The sequence below is a fragment of the Ambystoma mexicanum genome, chromosome 5p (assembly GCF_040938575.1).
Source record: "Ambystoma mexicanum isolate Mex_15411 chromosome 5p, UKY_AmexF1_1, whole genome shotgun sequence".
In the NCBI taxonomy this organism is placed as follows: Eukaryota; Metazoa; Chordata; class Amphibia; order Caudata; family Ambystomatidae; genus Ambystoma; species Ambystoma mexicanum.
In genome coordinates, this window is record NC_090930.1 from 530,786,336 (window position 1) to 530,809,232 (window position 22,897).

The following is a 22,897-nucleotide window of genomic DNA, read 5'->3' on the forward strand; positions in this document are numbered from 1 at the left end:
ACAATGCAAAAAAAAAATACCACTGCTCACAGAAAAACATCAGGAAAGCAAAACATGATGTGTGGGTTGACTAAAGCAATGTATATTATGTTTCACCCACAAAACTCCAGTGACATTCTAAGAGACACTTAGTCTTCAGGAAAAAACAGTTCTGCTGAGGACAAAACTTCACAAAGGTAACCCCACTTCCAGCTGGATGTCACATCTCCCATTTAATGACCCTAAAATAAAATCTGGTGCTGCTAAACAGTATGCTCCAGACTTGCTTACTAGGAAATCAGGGACTTCAAGAGAAAGCTATCCTTGCCTGGAGCATCACTAAAAGGTGTGGATCCTTGTTGCACCCACTTCAAAAGAGCACACACTTCAAAGAGACTCATAAAAACCTCTGCTCCCAGGCTGGCCCAGGGGGACAGATGGCTGTGGGGGATGAAGCAGCCGTCCCCTTTGGTGCACTGGAACACTCATAATTCATTTAAGACTATTTCATTTTAGGCATTTTGCGCAGCAACCATTCTGTGGATTGATTTCATTTTTATACCATTTTTTACTGGGTGGTTTTAGGGATATAACATGCATCTACCTGTGACTCTGGGAACTGTAATGGCAAGTTAGACTAGGTTTCTGGCTGATCTGAACATGTTACAAATGGGAGAATGGGTGTAAAGGTGGAAAATGAAATTACGAATATGCTCGATAATGTACATATTCAGAACTGTTGTACATTTTATGAAAACAAAAAAAATGTGACGCATGGCCATGCTGCATCGTACATATTTGGCGGTCGGTTTATCTAATTCCCCATGATCAGCTAAAACAGAAAATATGTTTAGTAGGGCAGTTGCTAGTATAATTATGAAGTTGTGATACAGAACTAGTTTTTGCCAAAAAGTTGAAAAGAGAACAAAGGATGATGACAAATGGAGAAAACAAAAACAGATGTTGCTCCAAACCCCTAACCCAATCCTGACTGGGGGCGGAGAGAGAGAGTAACTGTCCAATCCTAGCGGCAGGGATTATTGCAGGGTACTTCCCCATGATTGTAAAATTAGTGATGTCATTTTTGCTATATAAGGAGGACTGTACTGTTGAAATGTACCATCTTTGAGAGTGGAGTGACCAGACCCCTGGCCTATCCTTTCCAGAGTGTCCTGAGATGCAGCTGGCGTTCCTGAACCTTAAACAAAGGATTGCTATTTAAGTAGCAATAACCCCAGCCCTAAATTGCATAAGCCTTCATTCTTGTAGCAGTGCATCCAATATTTCCCCATTGAAAACTCCAATTGCCAGCGTAGTTCAGTCATCTCCCCATAGAAGAATATATTGTTTGCCTGTGTATGTAAGCATTTCCCCATTGAAAAACCACTTATTTGTCTGTGTAAATGCTTCGTATTTTTTAAGTAAATCAATGAATTCCCCCATTGAATTTCACAGGATCGGGACTGGTGGAATTCAAAACCAGCAATCTTTTTCCCAGTGTTTTGGTTAATTGTTATAGTTATATAGTGTTGCCCAAAAGAATTAATCCCATTGAAATCTGGGAAACAAATTTGTGCCCGTCATTGTAAGCCTCAGTGTAAACGAATTTCCATTTGCCACTGTATTTTCCCTTTGCATTTGCCATCTCCCAAAAAACGATTTTCCTATTTTAAGTTTCCCCATTTCCGTGAGCTGCCTGTCATTGTAAGTCTCAGTGAAAACGAATTTGCATTTGCATTTTTCTTTTCCATTGCCCACGTGTTGAATCTCCTAAAAACCTGATTTTCCTACTCTATTTCTATTTTCACTGGTGTGCTGATTAGTATTCTCTAAAACTCTGCCTCTCTCCTAAGTGTAAGCAGTACAAATTTGCTTCTATTCTGTCCCCTAGCAGTTGTGAGAAATAATAAAAACCCCATTCTTCCATTGGTGCCCCAAAAACTGATTTTCCCCTGCTTTGCTGGCTCCCCATATTGTTTCTGTAGGCACCACACCAAAACAGATTTTTTACCCTGTACTCTTACTCCCTGTCACTGCCTTCCATCAAAGTCTTATTGAAGATTGGGGGTTGAGAGTCGCAGGGGGAAGCGCTTAATGCTAGTGTTATCATTGTGTGGTAAACTGTTCTTTTTCTGTTCTGCCATTTTAAAAAAGGAAAGTAACTGACAGGATATCTTAACTTGGTTGTTTGGTAGAGATTATTGCTTTTTGTGTTGCCCCAACATTGGTGGCTGTGGTAATTGGTTGATTTTCCTTTTGACAATAAATGAATACTTGTCTTATTGATATGGATGCTATTGCTACATGATCAATTCTCACTGTCCTCCTCTGTGATTGCCTTGAGCATCTACAACGCTGCCACCCTCTGCTTAAGCTGGTCACAAGAATTGGCCTGGTCACAAAAGGCTGTCTCCAAGTAAGTCAATTGGTGGTCTGCCTGCTGGACATTATGTGTTAGCTCCTGAAAACAGCCTTTCCTGGAGTGTGGATGCCATGTCCTTCTGGATAGGCTGGATAGATAGGAGTAACTATGGATTACCCCTTAGTAGCCGGCTGAGAGCTGGTGTCTAACACTGGAGGCGGGTCCATGCCCGATGACCCCGGTGGGGTAGAGTTTGACAATTGTAATAAGTCTTTAATAGAGGCAGGAGACTTATCTTTGGACTTGGTGGACTTCATGTCCAGGTATTCGATAGAGGGGAGGACCAAGAATGTCCACAGCCAGAACTGGGTTACAGCAAATGAGGTGGGCCAATCAAAACACCCCTAAACCTGTGATATTTGCAGCCAAAAACAGCCCCAGCTAAACCAATCCAGAGTAGTATCCCAAGCCAAAAAGGTAGAGACAACAGAGCACTGCTGGGAAAGGACACAAAACTGGGCCTCCTCTGGCAGAGATGGGAGCACTCTTATGGCCCGAAGATAATTACAGCGTGCTTCGTATTAGTAGGCAGGCCCCCAACTCACAACAGATCCAGGAAGTACACTTCTGCACAGGGGTTGCACATGCCAAAGAAGCTGCCAGGCAGGAATAGCAGGGACAGTCAGCCCAGGAATGGGTTACCAAGGACCAAGACCCTAGCCAAAATGATGCATCAGCTGGTAAACTTACAGTCCCAATGTTTCCGCTGCATGGCAAAATCCACCTAGGGCCAGGGCTCTACCAGTCCAAACTGCAAGTAAAAACGGGAGCCGACACAGGAGCAAAGCCACCTACAAATCAGCCAGGGAACTGCAACCATAGTTCTACGGCCACCACACATCTCGCGACCCTGTAGCGGGGGTCGCAGCCATGTCCTCTAGAAACCCTCCAAACCAAGGGGGAGCCGTCGGCTCTTGATAGGGCGAAAGGAGGCACTCCGCCCTGCACGCTGCTGCTGTGTCACACGCATATTTCCCAAGCGGCCACAAGCGATCGACAAAAGCGGCCCAGGGCACACAGGGTCTGCCGAGAATGTGAATCAAAGGCGGCACCCCCCGGGCCAGAAGGGTACGCAAACTATCTGCATTGACAACCGGCACGGGTGAGGTCTCTGCCTGCTAGCAGATACAGCTGCACAGCAGGTCTCAGGCAGCGAACGCGGCCATCTTGGGGACAAAGCCGCAAGGAGCACCAACAAAATGCAGGTCACATCAGTGAAGCAATCTCGTCAGGACTGCAACGGGATGATCCCCGGGTCTCCAACACTCACAGCCACTGTTCAGATTCTAAAAGGTGAGTCTGGAGGACCACAAAGTCGCATATTGCTTGGAAGGGCTATGGAGCTCAAAGGTCTCATGACTCCATCTGTCTGCAGCCAGGCCATTCCCCACTTTCAAAATTATTAATGAATTTATTATAAAATTCTGCTTTTCCTAGAGAGGATCTCACTTCATCTTAATTTGCCAGTACAGGCGCTCCTCTGATCACCTCTATAGAATCATGTTTGGGTGTATACCCTGTACCACTGACCACACGCCCATGATATTCAACTTCCTTTTCCTTTAGTATGCACTAATTTGCTTCTAATGCTAACCCTTACCCTATGTTTGTTCAAAACGGCATAGAGCATTTCATCAAGCTGTTTTCTGACCTATCCATTTATTAAAATGTCACCCTGATATATTAGTGTTCCAGGGAATTCCTTCATGATATGCAACATCCTCCTTTGTAAAGCTGCACAGCTGCAGTACATATATAAGAGAGTGTGATGAATGCTGTGAGATCTCTACAATCTTCAGTCATCAGTATCGTAGGATAAGCTGCCGACAAGTCAAGTTTTGTAAACAAGTCCGCTCATTGAACACAATTCAGCATGTCCGATATGATTGGCAATGGGAATTTAACTGCACTGTGTTGATCAGGCTCCTGTGACTGTATGCAGCAATCTCCTGGGAACAAATGAATGGGCGTTACTTCATCCTTTTCCCACTCCCTGGCTCTACTTAACGGGGAGGCTGTGCTCACCTTACATATAGTGCTGTGGCTTATTGCACCTTGCGCCTGTTGCCAGTTACTTCACTGGTTTCCTTGCACAGACCTGCTGTGGCTAGCAGTAGCACATTCTCTGGAATTGCCTTATTTGCCTCTGTGCACACTTATATTTTGTGCTTGCTTCTCGACTTCCTGCTTGCCTCCAGTGCTTAACTTGCTGCTTAATGTCTCTTGTAGAATGTCTCTGTATGATTATTTAAATATCTCTCCTGCATTTGCATGTGGATGAGTTGTCTTGTGTGTTGCTGCTTTCAGTTGCAGGCCTTGTTTGCATGTGGCTTGTATTGTTGCTTTCAGTTTGCAAGTCTCTTTGCTTTTAATGCTTTTAATCCCGGATCGTTGTCTCTTTCAGGAGAGGTGCTGTGGCCGCGAGAACGTGGTGGGGAGTCCATAAGGGGAGAGCAAGTCAAGAATATAGGGTCTAGGACCCTAACCAAGGGGAGAGACTCTTGCATACCTTGGGCTGCAGGATAGTACTTGGCAGGAGAGTGAACCAAGTCTATCCAGAAGGAGGGCCACACAAAAGAAGCGAGTAAAGGACCTGCACTCATAAAAAGGAGGAAAGATCGCCAGTACCTCTTCATAGTCACAATACCTGGAAGAGTAATAAGCCAGGTGGGCTGTGCATAACAAACGGTAAAGAGATAACCTGGGGAAGGGAGTCATACCCCCTGGTGGTTTGTGAACATTAGTGAAAAGCCAGGAGAAGGGAGGCATTCACTTGGCAGTGAAAGAAGCTGAGAGAACAGGGGAAAGGAGTCATACCCCCTGGTGTGTGCGTATGTGAAAATTGTCAAAAGCCAAGAGAAGGGAGTGTAAGGAACTCATGGTGGCAACAGTAAAGACAGACACAGTTCAACGGTGTTAATTAAACTGTATAATGGGTGAGAAAAACGCCTAATCTAAACCTAAATCTAAGATGGGAGAAAACTTCTACCATCAAATAATAATAAGGCAGCCCTAGTGGCATCTTGTCAAACAAAAGGGCCTATCCTAAAAATAAGAAACGATTGTCAATCCTTACAGCTAAGTTAAAAAAACGTGTGGGATAGTGTTCACAAGAAAAGAAAGAAGTGTTCACAAGTGACAAGTCAGGATGTTATAGTCGGGGTTCTAACTTCCCTAAGATTCTAGCATGGGACAAGGCAGGACCTTGGAGCACAGCACACTCCTGGGCCTCGCCAGCACAAGCTTACATATCATTTCAACAATGCCAGGACCTTCTGGGCCAAGTCTCTTTACTGCAAAGTCTCTTGCCTTAGAAGGCCAGTTGTACCAAAAACAAACAAAAAAAAAAGTTCCTTTGGCAATCTTTTCAAGTTGGGCGACTGCTCTTTGCCTCTTGGATGCCCCTCAGCCAGGCTCTGATCCTACTTGCAAGGTTAGCCTCCCTCAATCGGGTTCACTACAGCCTTTCACTCAAAACATATCACTTAATAGTCTCAATGGCTTTTTCAACAACTACTAATTGCGGATCCCTCAGCCGGGTTCACACTTGCCGCCACAAAGTACATGGGTACATCACTGTATACTCCCAATTTGCAGGCATCCCTCTGTTGGGTTCACATTTGCCAATTTCACAGTTCACTTAGTTTTATCACAATGCAGGATTTACTTCTCTTAGCTTTTCTCTTGGCATCCCTCCATTGGGTTCACATAGCCATTCTAACACAGTTCATGATTCAACCATTTCATCAGAAAAGAAGGGTTCCCTTCCCCTATCTTTCTTTCCTTTTCCTAAGTTTGAGTCTCAGCCCCAAGTCAGGCTTTTCTTAAAGCCCCCAGTCAGGCATTCCTTAAAGCCCCTAGCCAGTCTTCACACAGTTTTCCTCAATGTGTCAAAGACTTTTGAGTGTACAAGGGGTTTTGCTCGACACTCATAGGACCACTTTGACACTTCATACTCGCCTCTCCCAAGGCCTCTTGGCTTTCGTAGTTTCAACAAAGGCAACCCAAAAGAGCTTCAGTCAGAGTCGTTCGAATGAGCATTCATCGCAATGCCTGACCACTCTGCTTCTGAACCTTTTACTCAGGTTTCTTTAAAGTTCAATTACGCAAGTTCTTTGTTCAACAAGGTTGCTCCCTGCAACCTTGGGCCCAGCACAGTTCGGTTTTACTATCTGCCTTCTCTGACTCACCGGCTGTGCTGAACTGTTGGAGTTTCTTTTCTCGGGAGTCATGGACGGTACCACGGCAGCAAGTGTTTCTCCCCGCTTTGGCTATCAGCGCGCGAAGGCCCTGTGTGCCGTTGACACCTTTCACACCACACACCAGCTGGGCTTCTCGGTCTTTTGATTTCACTTTGAGGCTTTGTGGGTCTGAGATGAAAAGGGCAAGGACAATTCCTTTCTCGTCGTCCCTCCAGGTCTCACCGCCTTTCTCCTCCATTTGAACTGCTGGTCCGGAAAGGCTGCTTCCTCATGTGTTAGGCCTTGCTCGAAGAGTGCTTTCGTGCTTTGCCTTTTATCCCTGTGGGGAAGGGAAAAGGCCGTCAGGTGTGCATAGTTACTGTTAATTGCCTGACTCTGCCTGACCCTTGTGTTGGGACATGTCGGGTAAACAGCCCTGGTGTTGGTCTGTTGTCTGTCACATTGTAGGAAAGTATTCGTGTGGGAAAAGGGGTGTGGGGTAGAATTTTTGAGTATCCTATGAGGTAGGATGGGGAAAAAGTGTTATAAGAAATGAGGTACTGTGTCTCACCAGTCGATGTCTTGTTTCCACTCCCTGAAAACCCTTAATCCAGGTGATCCTCCCACACTGGTCCACCCCCAGGAACTGGATATAATACTGATGGCCGTGTCCTGGCCACCCGGATGACAGATCCCCGGGGACTAGCAAGTGAGACACCATCAGGCTTCTCACAGGAGACATTCTCTTGGCAGTGCAAGAAGCTAAAAGAGAACTAGGGGAAGGAAGTCATACCACCTGGTGTGTTTGTGCAGATTGTGGAAGGCCAAGAGAAGGGAGGCATTCTCTTTGCAGTGCAAAGAGCTGAGAGAAAGGTTAGCGGGAGGGAGTCATCACCTTAACACCACAAACTGGGACCAGAGTGAAGGGAGTGATCCCTGTGGCCAAAGAGCTGAAGAAGCTGAAGAAGCTAATGTTAGGCAGAAACCTGTGTAGTTCCCTTTGGGAACACTGCAAAAGATTTAGGACTACAGGTGTTAGCAGTAAACCCACTTAGTAGCAGTCTGCACCACCCATATTTACCTGTAGCTGTGGCTGAGCAGTCAGACTTCCCTCAAGAAGTAGGCAGAATGCAAAGTATACACAATAGGCATTCAGATACAATAGCACAAGTAAACACTTGGCCAGAGCTTTGGTATCAAGGTATATAGTTATTTATTTAAAAACACACTTATTGAAACACTCCAGCACTATTGTTGTAAATCACTCTAAACATAGTTACTATTATTATATATACATCCCTTATTCCTTATCAGACAAGTCTTAGTTAACACCACTTATTTCCAGACAGAGGTGAGCGCTTAACTATAGATGTCACTCCAATAAGTTAACGAAAAAGGGAGGGGAAAAAGGCAGAATGTAGGAAAATACACCACACTAATACTTAGGAACTCTTAAGCAAGGCAGGAAAGTCAAAAGTTACTTGTGAGCCAAAGTCCATAGGTCGGGCCCACTCTTGGAGAGAGCAGGGCACAAATGCACCCAAGATCACACAATGACAACAGGCTTAAAAAGTCTTGCAGGGAGTTCAGAAATGTTTAGCCAGGGTGTCGGAGGCTAACCCAGGTTCGAAAGCCGGGGGCTAAATCTACCCCGTACAGTCGGTTGCAAGGGAAGCCAGGCGGAACACAGTACCTTATGTGGCAAGGATCCTCCAGCGGGGGCAGTGGTTCCTGGCAGCGGGTGCAAGTCGTGGCGTCGTCCAGAGGAAGAGAAGATCTCGACGTGGAGGAAAGATGAAGCTGGTTGCACTGCCAGGGAAGAAACCAGCCGCAGAGTTTTCCGGTTAAAGGTACTACCCTTTGATTTGCGGTAGGGGTGAACCGTGGTATCCCGGTTGCCGGGGTGCTTAGCACAGGCAAGGCGGCCACGAGATGCTCCAGGAAGCGAAAAAGGAAGCAGACTGGTTATCCCCACCAGTCGAAGGAAGAAGACTCTCCGGGCTGGAGATCTCCTCTGTCGTTGGGAAAAGTGGTGAGACGGTTCAGCAGGGCTCCACCGGTGGTGTCGTCGTAGCAGGTCGCCTCAGCTTCTCCCTCGTCGGATTCTTAGGTCCAGTGGCGACTTCTAAAGTTCCAGTCCCCAAAGCCCTGCTTTTATGCAGAAAACCCCCATTCACTCAGCCTAGCTGTCACTCAAACATGCTACCACTTGGGCCAATCAGGACGGAGTGCGACTTGAGTTGCCTAGGCAACTCAGTCCAGGGTGCCTAAATCCCCCTCCACCCCTCCTAAGTACCCCAGACAGAGTGGCACCACGTTGGAGGGCTTCTGTGGAGAAGCCCGCCAAAAAAGTGGAACAAGGGGCTCAACTTGGGTTGGGGTCACAGAAGCGAACACAAACGCCATTTTAGAAACGAGTTCTGGCAAAAAATACCAACCGGACAATTAATATTAAATAAATAAACCGGCGGTATGTTCGAGGCTATAGGAATTAAATAATTAAAGTTGGTAGCCTCGAACAATGGGAAATCCCATCGAGATATATTCGCGGTCGAATATAAAAAGTAGTATCCACTGCCACCAGCCAAAACTCGATCAGGGGGGACGGAGACGTGCCCCCTCGACTAACAGACCCCGGGGCAATCGAATTGCCCCGGCCAGTACGTCCACAATATGATGGTTGGTACTGGTTCTGTTCAGAATTTGAGACTAGTAAAGTCAATGGTGACTTTACATGCCCTGGGAGACAGTAGTCAGTCCCAGGGTATGGAGTCTATATTGGGCGGTCACTATGACACCCCTGTGTTACTGCACTGAGGGTGCTGTGTAACACACATCACAAAAACATGTAGCCCTATGGAGTAAAAGACCCCATAGCCCATTAAACACATCTAGAGTCAAAGAAACACACTAAAATCATGCCCAAGAGTGAGGGTAAAAGAGTCTCACTCTTGGCAGGAGAAAAAAATAAACCCCAAAAATCCAGCAAAGCTGCTGGGGGACTCACTAGGTTAGGAAATTCCGCCTAAACAGAGAATTCTCCCTAACAGCTAATATGTAAAAGATATCATAGTGACGACAACTATGATAAAGAAGGAACATTTCTTGTGACTTGTGTTTTGGAGAAACCTGGTGAGTCAGGAACTTTGTTATTTATAAATGGCACTATAACCTGAGGAGGAGAGACATCCCCTCAGACCACAGTCTCAACATGGACCACTGAAAACCCCTCAGTTGTTTAGTTTAGTTCAAAGAGTAAGGGAAGGAAATAGGATTTTGACACAGGACAGTGGACTTTTTACTTTGGACATCCAGACAGATTCCGTATTATTTTTAGTTGAGGCAGGGAAACCACTCATAGTATGAGGGTTAGTTGGGGTTTTTCCTCCTTTATTTTCATCTAATAAAAAAAGTCTTTGCAAACCACCATTGTCTCAGACTCGTACTTCTGCACCCTTAAACCCAGGCACTACAGAAAAACATTTGTTTACTCTCAATATAGCGGTTTGAAATTGAGAGGGGCTAAGGAATGTGAGGGTGTGATGTTGTGCAACGAGATGTACTCAAGGTGGTCCCTCACCATGAGGTCCTCCCACATTAAACCACGCCTAGGTGGAATATTGGGTAGCGGCCACACCTGTCTAGACTCATGGGAAAGGGCTCCCCCTCAGGGAGAAGTGATGATACCTAGTGAATCGTCACACACCCCCACTGGAGGAAATGTGCATGTTACATAATGCAAGCGATGTTGCTAAGGTGTCTTCCGCTAATAAGTCTTCATTAGAGGAAGAGCTGTCAGCATCACCGCTAATTAGAGGAAAGGACCCCAGCAACACTGCACGCATCACATGACAAGCCACCTCGCAAAGACAAAGTGGAGAGTAGTGGCTTTTCCAGACTGTACCTTATGGTAGCCTATCAAAGCCCTGCCACTGCTTGAATTGCATGGGAGGGGAGAGCGGTACTGCTGCACTCTTCTTCGGCCTCACAAGATGCCTACCCACTTCCTGTACCTGAATGGCCCTGGTAGCAGCACATGCTTATTTTGACATAGCTCTTTAATACTGTGTTGCAATTATTCTTGTCTATATTAGTGGCAGGAACAGTGACCTAGGAGACAAATGGTTCCTATGTCAGGACATGCATCCCCCTCAATGTTCTCACAGATTCTGAAGATGCGTATGCTCACTGCACACTTGGACCTCTCCCCCATTCATCCACAGCTCGCAGGTTTCCAACATCAAAATATGTGTACCCGGAATATATGATCTGATTGTAAATGTGGTAATTCGTGACTGCAAGTACTAACTCACATTTAGACAAGTGTTGGACGATTGAGTGTTATTGTTATGCTATTATCTTTTCAAGATTCTAATAAAAGTAATATAAAAAAACAGGATTCTGGTTGGCATTTTCTACATGTATTGTACGTGATTCGGCATGAAGGAAATTCACCAATCCCTACCTTGATAATGTGTTATTCTCTTTTTTGGGATGAGGAAACTGAATGTCCCAGGCCTTTCTATTGAACGGTCTGTACTAGTCTCTATTCAGCCCCCAGTATACGACGGCCATCTTTGGCAAGAGAAAGCTCAATGAATGTGAAGAATATGATCATCATGTGACTGTCAGATGCCACCTTCTCTTCGAAAAACCATTGACAAAACTGGTATACTTCGTGCATAATTTAGGAGAACAAATTCATCATCACCATTTATTCTCTCACAAAGCAGTATCAACAACTATACCCTTTTTGCTCTCTTTATCCCTTAGATTTTGCATATTGAAGGAATGAAGTATCAGGTACACTATTGACAAAACTAAATGCCAGAAAGACGTACTACAATGGATGGTTTTAGGTAGACACATCTTCCATACAATATACGAACCAAATGCAGAAACTAGAAAATAGCTGTTTCGTAATCTACTTGTGTTCAATATATTGTCTCAGTTCTAGACAGAAATATAGGCAACTGTTACGGTAACTTAGGCATTTACTATCTCACTTGGCAGCCTCTAGAAATGCTTAATAAAATACGTATCACGATCACTGCTTACAAATACTAGTTACAATACTGACAAAAACTAAAAGCCAGCCACACTACAATAGATGGTTGTGGTTCGATACATCTTCCATAGAATACATGAACACAAAAGGAGATACTAGAACAGACATGTCTAGTAATCTACCCTTGCTGAATATAGACATACAGGCAACTGTTATGGTAACTTAGTCATCAAATGTCTAACTTGGCAGCCTCTAAAATGCTTTCGTAGTTTCAACAAAGGCAACCCAAAAGAGCTTCAGTCAGAGTCGTTCGAATGAGCATTCATCGCAATGCCTGACCACTCTGCTTCTGAACCTTTTACTCAGGTTTCTTTAAAGTTCAATTACGCAAGTTCTTTGTTCAACAAGGTTGCTCCCTGCAACCTTGGGCCCAGCACAGTTCGGTTTTACTATCTGCCTTCTCTGACTCACCGGCTGTGCTGAACTGTTGGAGTTTCTTTTCTCGGGAGTCATGGACGGTACCACGGCAGCAAGTGTTTCTCCCCGCTTTGGCTATCAGCGCGCGAAGGCCCTGTGTGCCGTTGACACCTTTCACACCACACACCAGCTGGGCTTCTCGGTCTTTTGATTTCACTTTGAGGCTTTGTGGGTCTGAGATGAAAAGGGCAAGGACAATTCCTTTCTCGTCGTCCCTCCAGGTCTCACCGCCTTTCTCCTCCATTTGAACTGCTGGTCCGGAAAGGCTGCTTCCTCATGTGTTAGGCCTTGCTCGAAGAGTGCTTTCGTGCTTTGCCTTTTATCCCTGTGGGGAAGGGAAAAGGCCGTCAGGTGTGCATAGTTACTGTTAATTGCCTGACTCTGCCTGACCCTTGTGTTGGGACATGTCGGGTAAACAGCCCTGGTGTTGGTCTGTTGTCTGTCACATTGTAGGAAAGTATTCGTGTGGGAAAAGGGGTGTGGGGTAGAATTTTTGAGTATCCTATGAGGTAGGATGGGGAAAAAGTGTTATAAGAAATGAGGTACTGTGTCTCACCAGTCGATGTCTTGTTTCCACTCCCTGAAAACCCTTAATCCAGGTGATCCTCCCACACTGGTCCACCCCCAGGAACTGGATATAATACTGATGGCCGTGTCCTGGCCACCCGGATGACAGATCCCCGGGGACTAGCAAGTGAGACACCATCAGGCTTCTCACAGGAGACATTCTCTTGGCAGTGCAAGAAGCTAAAAGAGAACTAGGGGAAGGAAGTCATACCACCTGGTGTGTTTGTGCAGATTGTGGAAGGCCAAGAGAAGGGAGGCATTCTCTTTGCAGTGCAAAGAGCTGAGAGAAAGGTTAGCGGGAGGGAGTCATCACCTTAACACCACAAACTGGGACCAGAGTGAAGGGAGTGATCCCTGTGGCCAAAGAGCTGAAGAAGCTGAAGAAGCTAATGTTAGGCAGAAACCTGTGTAGTTCCCTTTGGGAACACTGCAAAAGATTTAGGACTACAGGTGTTAGCAGTAAACCCACTTAGTAGCAGTCTGCACCACCCATATTTACCTGTAGCTGTGGCTGAGCAGTCAGACTTCCCTCAAGAAGTAGGCAGTATGCAAAGTATACACAATAGGCATTCAGATACAATAGCACAAGTAAACACTTGACCAGAGCTTTGGTATCAAGGTATATAGTTATTTATTTAAAAACACACTTATTGAAACACTCCAGCACTATTGTTGTAAATCACTCTAAACATAGTTACTATTATTATATATACATCCCTTATTCCTTATCAGACAAGTCTTAGTTAACACCACTTATTTCCAGACAGAGGTGAGCGCTTAACTATAGATGGCACTCCAATAAGTTAACGAAAAAGGGAGGGGAAAAAGGCAGAATGTAGGAAAATACACCACACTAATACTTAGGAACTCTTAAGCAAGGCAGGAAAGTCAAAAGTTACTTGTGAGCCAAAGTCCATAGGTCGGGCCCACTCTTGGAGAGAGCAGGGCACAAATGCACCCAAGATCACACAATGACAACAGGCTTAAAAAGTCTTGCAGGGAGTTCAGAAATGTTTAGCCAGGGTGTCGGAGGCTAACCCAGGTTCGAAAGCCGGGGGCTAAATCTACCCCGTACAGTCGGTTGCAAGGGAAGCCAGGCGGAACACAGTACCTTATGTGGAAAGGATCCTCCAGCGGGGGCAGTGGTTCCTGGCAGCGGGTGCAAGTCGTGGCGTCGTCCAGAGGAAGAGAAGATCTCGACGTGGAGGAAAGATGAAGCTGGTTGCACTGCCAGGGAAGAAACCAGCCGCAGAGTTTTCCGGTTAAAGGTACTACCCTTTGATTTGCGGTAGGGGTGAACCGTGGTATCCCGGTTGCCGGGGTGCTTAGCACAGGCAAGGCGGCCACGAGATGCTCCAGGAAGCGAAAAAGGAAGCAGACTGGTTATCCCCACCAGTCGAAGGAAGAAGACTCTCCGGGCTGGAGATCTCCTCTGTCGTTGGGAAAAGTGGTGAGACGGTTCAGCAGGGCTCCACCGGTGGTGTCGTCGTAGCAGGTCGCCTCAGCTTCTCCCTCGTCGGATTCTTAGGTCCAGTGGCGACTTCTAAAGTTCCAGTCCCCAAAGCCCTGCTTTTATGCAGAAAACCCCCATTCACTCAGCCTAGCTGTCACTCAAACATGCTAAGTGGTGAGCCGGCCGGCTCACCACTTGGGCCAATCAGGACGGAGTGCGACTTGAGTTGCCTAGGCAACTCAGTCCAGGGTGCCTAAATCCCCCTCCACCCCTCCTAAGTACCCCAGACAGAGTGGCACCACGTTGGAGGGCTTCTGTGGAGAAGCCCGCCAAAAAAGTGGAACAAGGGGCTCAACTTGGGTTGGGGTCACAGAAGCGAACACAAACGCCATTTTAGAAACGAGTTCTGGCAAAAAATACCAACCGGACAATTAATATTAAATAAATAAACCGGCGGTATGTTCGAGGCTATAGGAATTAAATAATTAAAGTTGGTAGCCTCGAACAATGGGAAATCCCATCGAGATATATTCGCGGTCGAATATAAAAAGTAGTATCCACTGCCACCAGCCAAAACTCGATCAGGGGGGACGGAGACGTGCCCCCTCGACTAACAGACCCCGGGGCAATCGAATTGCCCCGGCCAGTACGTCCACAATATGATGGTTGGTACTGGTTCTGTTCAGAATTTGAGACTAGTAAAGTCAATGGTGACTTTACATGCCCTGGGAGACAGTAGTCAGTCCCAGGGTATGGAGTCTATATTGGGCGGTCACTATGACACCCCTGTGTTACTGCACTGAGGGTGCTGTGTAACACACATCACAAAAACATGTAGCCCTATGGAGTAAAAGACCCCATAGCCCATTAAACACATCTAGAGTCAAAGAAACACACTAAAATCATGCCCAAGAGTGAGGGTAAAAGAGTCTCACTCTTGGCAGGAGAAAAAAATAAACCCCAAAAATCCAGCAAAGCTGCTGGGGGACTCACTAGGTTAGGAAATTCCGCCTAAACAGAGAATTCTCCCTAACAGCTAATATGTAAAAGATATCATAGTGACGACAACTATGATAAAGAAGGAACATTTCTTGTGACTTGTGTTTTGGAGAAACCTTTTGAGTCAGGAACTTTGTTATTTATAAATGGCACTATAACCTGAGGAGGAGAGACATCCCCTCAGACCACAGTCTCAACATGGACCACTGAAAACCCCTCAGTTGTTTAGTTTAGTTCAAAGAGTAAGGGAAGGAAATAGGATTTTGACACAGGACAGTGGACTTTTTACTTTGGACATCCAGACAGATTCCGTATTATTTTTAGTTGAGGCAGGGAAACCACTCATAGTATGAGGGTTAGTTGGGGTTTTTCCTCCTTTATTTTCATCTAATAAAAAAAAGTCTTTGCAAACCACCATTGTCTCAGACTCGTACTTCTGCACCCTTAAACCCAGGCACTACAGAAAAACATTTGTTTACTCTCAATATAGCGGTTTGAAATTGAGAGGGGCTAAGGAATGTGAGGGTGTGATGTTGTGCAACGAGATGTACTCAAGGTGGTCCCTCACCATGAGGTCCTCCCACATTAAACCACGCCTAGGTGGAATATTGGGTAGCGGCCACACCTGTCTAGACTCATGGGAAAGGGCTCCCCCTCAGGGAGAAGTGATGATACCTAGTGAATCGTCACACACCCCCACTGGAGGAAATGTGCATGTTACATAATGCAAGCGATGTTGCTAAGGTGTCTTCCGCTAATAAGTCTTCATTAGAGGAAGAGCTGTCAGCATCACCGTTAATTAGAGGAAAGGACCCCAGCAACACTGCACGCATCACATGACAAGCCACCTCGCAAAGACAAAGTGGAGAGTAGTGGCTTTTCCAGACTGTACCTTATGGTAGCCTATCAAAGCCCTGCCACTGCTTGAATTGCATGGGAGGGGAGAGCGGTACTGCTGCACTCTTCTTCGGCCTCACAAGATGCCTACCCACTTCCTGTACCTGAATGGCCCTGGTAGCAGCACATGCTTATTTTGACATAGCTCTTTAATACTGTGTTGCAATTATTCTTGTCTATATTAGTGGCAGGAACAGTGACCTAGGAGACAAATGGTTCCTATGTCAGGACATGCATCCCCCTCAATGTTCTCACAGATTCTGAAGATGCGTATGCTCACTGCACACTTGGACCTCTCCCCCATTCATCCACAGCTCGCAGGTTTCCAACATCAAAATATGTGTACCCGGAATATATGATCTGATTGTAAATGTGGTAATTCGTGACTGCAAGTACTAACTCACATTTAGACAAGTGTTGGACGATTGAGTGTTATTGTTATGCTATTATCTTTTCAAGATTCTAATAAAAGTAATATAAAAAAACAGGATTCTGGTTGGCATTTTCTACATGTATTGTACGTGATTCGGCATGAAGGAAATTCACCAATCCCTACCTTGATAATGTGTTATTCTCTTTTTTGGGATGAGGAAACTGAATGTCCCAGGCCTTTCTATTGAACGGTCTGTACTAGTCTCTATTCAGCCCCCAGTATACGACGGCCATCTTTGGCAAGAGAAAGCTCTATGAATGTGAAGAATATGATCATCATGTGACTGTCAGATGCCACCTTCTCTTCGAAAAACCATTGACAAAACTGGTATACTTCGTGCATAATTTAGGAGAACAAATTCATCATCACCATTTATTCTCTCACAAAGCAGTATCAACAACTATACCCTTTTTGCTCTCTTTATCCCTTAGATTTTGCATATTGAAGGAATGAAGTATCAGGTACACTATTGACAAAACTAAATGCCAGAAAGACGTACTACAATGGATGGTTTTAGGTAGACACATCTTCCATACAATATACGAACCAAATGCAGAAACTAGAAAATAGCTGTTTCGTAATCTACTTGTGTTCAATATATTGTCTCAGTTCTAGACAGAAATATAGGCAACTGTTACGGTAACTTAGGCATTTACTATCTCACTTGGCAGCCTCTAGAAATGCTTAATAAAATACGTATCACGATCACTGCTTACAAATACTAGTTACAATACTGACAAAAACTAAAAGCCAGCCACACTACAATAAATGGTTGTGGTTCGATACATCTTCCATAGAATACATGAACACAAAAGGAGATACTAGAACAGACATGTCTAGTAATCTACCCTTGCTGAATATAGACATACAGGCAACTGTTATGGTAACTTAGTCATCAAATGTCTAACTTGGCAGCCTCTAAAATGCTTAAAAGTATATCCCATGATCACTGCTTACAATCATTTGTGCCATAAATAACGTTGAACATGAGCATGTGAACATTGCATGCGAGCATACATAATTAGTAAAAACAGCATTACTCTTGAACTATATCCTTTACATCAACTATGTGGCAAGTGATTCACAAAATATTGGATGAGGTGCATTTAATCGCCCATTTTACTTTGCGAATAGAATGTAAGGTAGCCAGTCAGATTTCTACAAAGCAAACATGTTCACTCTGACTCGGATTGTCACTGTGCCAATTTACAAATCCAGTATGGAGGCAGAGGGCATTCATTATCAGGAGAAACCTGTAAAAGTGATCCTAAGAAAAGTATAAAGAGTGTCAGAAAGGATAATGTAAGACCATCTTTAACACCAGGAAGCTACTGCATATAACACCAGCTACTTTTCTCGAAAATAACCACTAACCAAGCTCTGATAATACATTTACTACAAGGACACATATGCACCCTTGTAAACTGAGACTGTTAATCCTTAAAATGTGTCATATTCAGTGGCGACGACATTCCATGCATTCTGCTCACTAACGAAGGCATAGAAAAACCAGGGGCAGGAAAGTCTAAGTGCGTGTACTTATTGGGGTGTTGAAGTGTGTGGTCCAGACCAAGGGACAAGGTCTAAATAATTACGACTGTGACCTTGATTACCTATGAACAACCTTCACCATTTCTTAATTTAAATAAAACCGGATATGTTTTAGCTGTATGCTTAAAGTTATTTTTTCTTTTTAAACGTTGTAACACTTACACGTGCCACCCATGCAAGTCATGGTCGATGAACTCAACTCTACAATAGTAACTGTAAGCTGATCGGAGTCCAACGATGGTATTCTTAGAATGGAAATCTACAGAATAAAAGAGAAAGATTTAATTATTAACTGAATTAACATCTGTAAGGTGAAAGTGGGAGTACACTGAATTTTGTATCTCTTGCAACCCAGTCAATTTAAAATAAAGAAACGCAATTTCGAAAAAATTATAAACCAGTCGGTTTACAAACATTTGATAGAATTATGTTATGCATACATTGGTATAATACAAGTGCACTATTAACCTGACTGCTCTGTTAGGCATACTGTACAACAATTAGGTGTGATAGGTGTCCATGTGTTCATTTTGTAGGACATACTTTCGGTAGTTCGAAATTCAGTTTTCTATTGTAATAATTCTTTAAAAATTGAACCTATTGGCCCCTGCTAGATGGGGTAAGAGCACCCAACACGGTTCCCACCACATCCCTATCCCTGCAAATATACCCCCTGACAACACTAAAGTTGAAAGTCAGAAATAGAGCCTCAGTGATATCACGAACTACATGATGTCAGGAAACAAAACGCTACCTGCTGAAATGGATGCAATAGGGAAGCAGAGGCTGCCAGAAAAGGTAAACTTGGAAATTGACCATCCGACAGGGGGAGAAAGAAAAAGGGTTTAACAAGTGCCAGTACAGAAGCAAAAGATGTGGAGCGGGCTACCTAAAAGTCTCAAGGGCATGAGTAGAAAGGTGAAAAAACTTAAAAACAGATGCAGACCTGATATCTACAATCACAGGCCTGCCGCATTGATCTTTCTTGGGAGAAGTGACAAAGAACGTGACCCAACTAATACACGTTACTATTGGGGAGGAAGTGCTGGCACCAATGGCAGAGATCGCAAGGTCTCAACAGGCACAAGTAGGCTTGGAGTGATCAAATCCTACATGAAAGCACTGGCGCTACAGCTAATTGACTACAAATAGCGATTAAATCTCATAAACTGCTTAATCAAAAAAGTCATACTATTCAACTCACCCAGTATACCTTTTACGTTGATTTCACCCAAACGGCTCAACAGTAGTGTAGGTCGTATAACACAAAAACAAAATTGTGTCAGACACACGTTCAACATGCAACGTTCTTTCCCAATGACACCTTGGGTACAGCTTGGTTGTTAAGTATTCTTCTTCCACTGCCTACAGGAAACAACTAAATGTATCGAGGATGAGGATACTGACCACAGGCAATGAAGATCACCAAGAGCATGCTGGGATGACCTACAATACAAAAGGGAGATGCCCGAAATGCAGGCCCAACATGCTACTGTGGCACAGTTTCTAGGCCAAAGTGGGCAACATTGATGAGTTATTTCACAGTGCAACTAGTAGTTGTGACCGGTGTTACTGAACAAATGTTCTTTACAATGCACAATTTACAACACATTTTACCAATAAAATTCCCCCTTGGATACTACTTAAACAATCTGTTACAAAAGGAATTAAGTGCCATTAGCAACCGAGGGACAATTCTGAATTGGTGCCCAAGCCAATTTTATGTCCCAATCGAACTTGCCCAAGAAATTACCTACATTGACATTTTTGTAGAGGGCCTGCATTGAGAGTCTTGAATGGGGAGCAGAGAGTCAAAGCAAAAACATAATGTACTCTTTAGAAGCCTCCCTGAAGATTCAGAATTCAAAAGTGGCGATGGAATATTCATACAGCATGTGAACCTATGAATGATCCAATTCTGGACAATATTACCAAATTAATGAAAATCACTTTGGAAGAGGATGTGCTGGCATCAACATCTATTCAGCATAGTGTTCAAATGGTTCAAATGGACGAACCTAAGCCAGGAGCCGTAGTGAAAGCACCGATGATTAACCTAGTAGACTACAGACACAGGGAGCGAATCTCAGTGGCACCCCAACTCAAGAAGGACATAACATTCAACTAAAGTCCTACAATAATATAATGACAATTTAATAATCATTGTTTTATATAGCACTTCATGCCCGATTCCTCCAGTTTCTAATTGCTGTTACTATTATTACCCACTCATAGTACTTTATAGACCTCGAGACGATGAAAGGCTGATTTAGCCAACCGGGTTGAACTCATGTCACAAGCGATACTGAACCCAGGTCAAATGACAATGGCCTGCTAGCAAGGTGAGTGAGTTGCCTTGGACCAATCTGCCCAGGTACATAAAATTGGAACTCTCATAGGGACATTGAATATGGGACATTTAATATGCAAAGCATTTTCTATCGAGTGGTCGGGTGTATCGTAAAAAATGCACTGCTCTGCAATAATCCAATCTCACTGAAAGTTCCTAAGCGTCTTTAAAGGCAGAGCCTGGCATGCTGAATGTTGCTAATTCTAAACACCAGTTATCTTACAGAGCGAGGCAACGATTGACAGATTGCTTGTCTGAGCGAAAGTGGAAATACTTAAGAAGCAGACAGTCTATGAAGCAGGCTATTTCTCGCAGCATACCTGGTGTACATTTGGTTAAGGCATGCACACAATAGCATTGGGTTAGGCTGTCTGAGGCACTGCATCATAATTCAGTATGGCAAACACAATTAAAGCTTAGCTTTGCCAGTAAGGCATAGCAGGCATCAAATGAATAGGAGCATATGTTTATTTTCCACCACAGGTGTAATTTGGTGTCTTCTTCCACACCCAGAGAAAGAATGGAAATATCCTGAGGATACTGACCTCAGCCCGGAAAGATCATTCCAGAGATGACCTTCATTGGCAGAGTCCAATGTGACCTATATTAATGGTTTGGGGTGGCAGGGTGCTTCTGGTGGATTATGCTACACTGTAGATAATAGGTGATGCAGATGTATGCCATCCACAAGAAGGTCTACTACAAATAAATGCCTCTATCAGAATACTGTGGTTAAACACTGAGATTGGAAAGCCATCCAGAGTAGAAGCTCCTACTTACATAGATGCTATGGACCCTACTGGTCATTGTGAGTCAGGGTTTGATTTTATACAACGAGTTGCTCAGGGCGCAGTTACTACAAGAATAATTGTGGTTCATTTGAGGACTGCTACAATTTTCGTTGTGGCATCTTTTAGGTTAGCACCCATGAAAGTTAGGTTTGTCCAACTTTTCTGCAAGTTAGTGTAGATATTGTAAAACAATTTCTGTGTGTCATGGTGAACTGACATCAAATTACTTTTTCTATTACTAATAAGGGACGTCAATTCACCAAAATGTAAGGGGTAGCAGAGATGACATTGCTTATCTGATGCCATAACAGAAAGTGATATCACACAATCTTTGAACCAGATGACATCATAAAAAGTGATGTCACAAAAGTATTAAAAAATACAGTTTTCAATAATAAGATAATAAATAGCCCTTAAGCTGACAAAAGGCTTTTTTCGTTTTCAATAGTAACTATGGTGCTGCCTCGATCAGGAACGGGTGCAGTCATGATATGCCACGAGCAAACACAGCTCCTCTTATCTTATATCTGTTAACGCAAAAATATGGTAAATGCTGCCTCACACAGGCACTGCTATAATATTCTACGTGCATCTACATATATACAAGTAGAGCAATCTTATGGCAAGCTAAGCCTTGTTTGCCATGTATAGAAATCACACGCAAGCTATGATCTCACCAACCAAAATTCTCTGATCATGGCATATGCACCCATTACTGCCCAAGTGTTGTCATCTTATAACTAGATAAATAATTCAGCGTGCTTGTTTTCATACAGTGCAAATGGAACAGAATCATTTGTACGAGATCTTAATTTGAGAAGTGGAGAAAAATTTGGCACAATAAGGTGCAGCGATTTTCTCAGGTTCACATGTTGATTAAGTGAAGAAGCCGGAACTTGTGACTAGAGGACCTGTTTTACTGTCCTCATTTTATCCATTACACAGCATTTCCCACCAACCTATGTTTAAATTTACACCAACATAATAGGATTTCTATATTTTGTCCTTTCATAAATCGAAGCAGTTGTCTGTATTGAACAGAGTGGCAGTGCAAAGCAACAAAATCACATCTTAAATTATTCTGAAAATATAAAAAAAGAATCTTTACTGAAACCTGTTGGGTGAAGCAAGGATGATATTTTTATTTATTTATTTAGCATTACAGTACAAATCTGTACTTTTCACACCAGAGATCAAAACAAACAATTTTTACAATTCCTTAAAATACACATTTAACAATTTAATGTAATTTCCACTAAAATCCACAGGCTAAAAATCATCAAGACAAACAACATTCCATATTACATATTACAAATGACAAACCATTACATTAACAGGAAAACTCTTATCGCAAACCATTAATATTCCATGAAGCTTGTCTCTAAAAACTCTAGAAGCCGAACTGATAAAGAAATTTCATTTGTGTTTAGAATCCTTATCCAGAGTTCCTGTTCCGTTGGTCTAAAATTCATAGGTCTAATTTGGCACCCCAACATACACAAGGTGGGACATTGTACACATACATGTTTTAGGGTCTCTATCTCCTTATGGCAAAGTCTCTGATCCCTCTGCACCTTGGCTCATCTACCCAGAACTTCTTGGGTTGGCAATACATTTAACTTAAGTCTCAAGAGTTGGGACATAAATCGCCTTGACAGGTGGTTTTTCAAATAGGGAGCAATGTTGTTGTAATTCTTGATTATCCAGACAAAGTGGTCACCAAAGCAATGGTATTGCATTAGGTTCTTTCTAGGAGAGATCCACAAATGCCTGAAATGTTTTTCTTTTA

At 43.7% G+C, this 22,897-nt stretch overlaps 1 protein-coding gene across 2 annotated transcripts in view; it reads right to left on the reverse strand.

The window, feature by feature from the left end:
- The window catches only part of CHM (CHM Rab escort protein), a 1,673,681-nt gene that overhangs the window by 316,295 nt on the left and 1,334,489 nt on the right, over positions 1 to 22,897 (reverse strand). For both annotated transcript variants that reach the window (XM_069612935.1, XM_069612936.1), the window contains one exon: positions 18,130 to 18,226. In XM_069612935.1, coding sequence (XP_069469036.1) covers positions 18,130 to 18,226 — 97 coding nt within the window. The remainder of the gene's footprint in view (positions 1 to 18,129; positions 18,227 to 22,897) is intronic.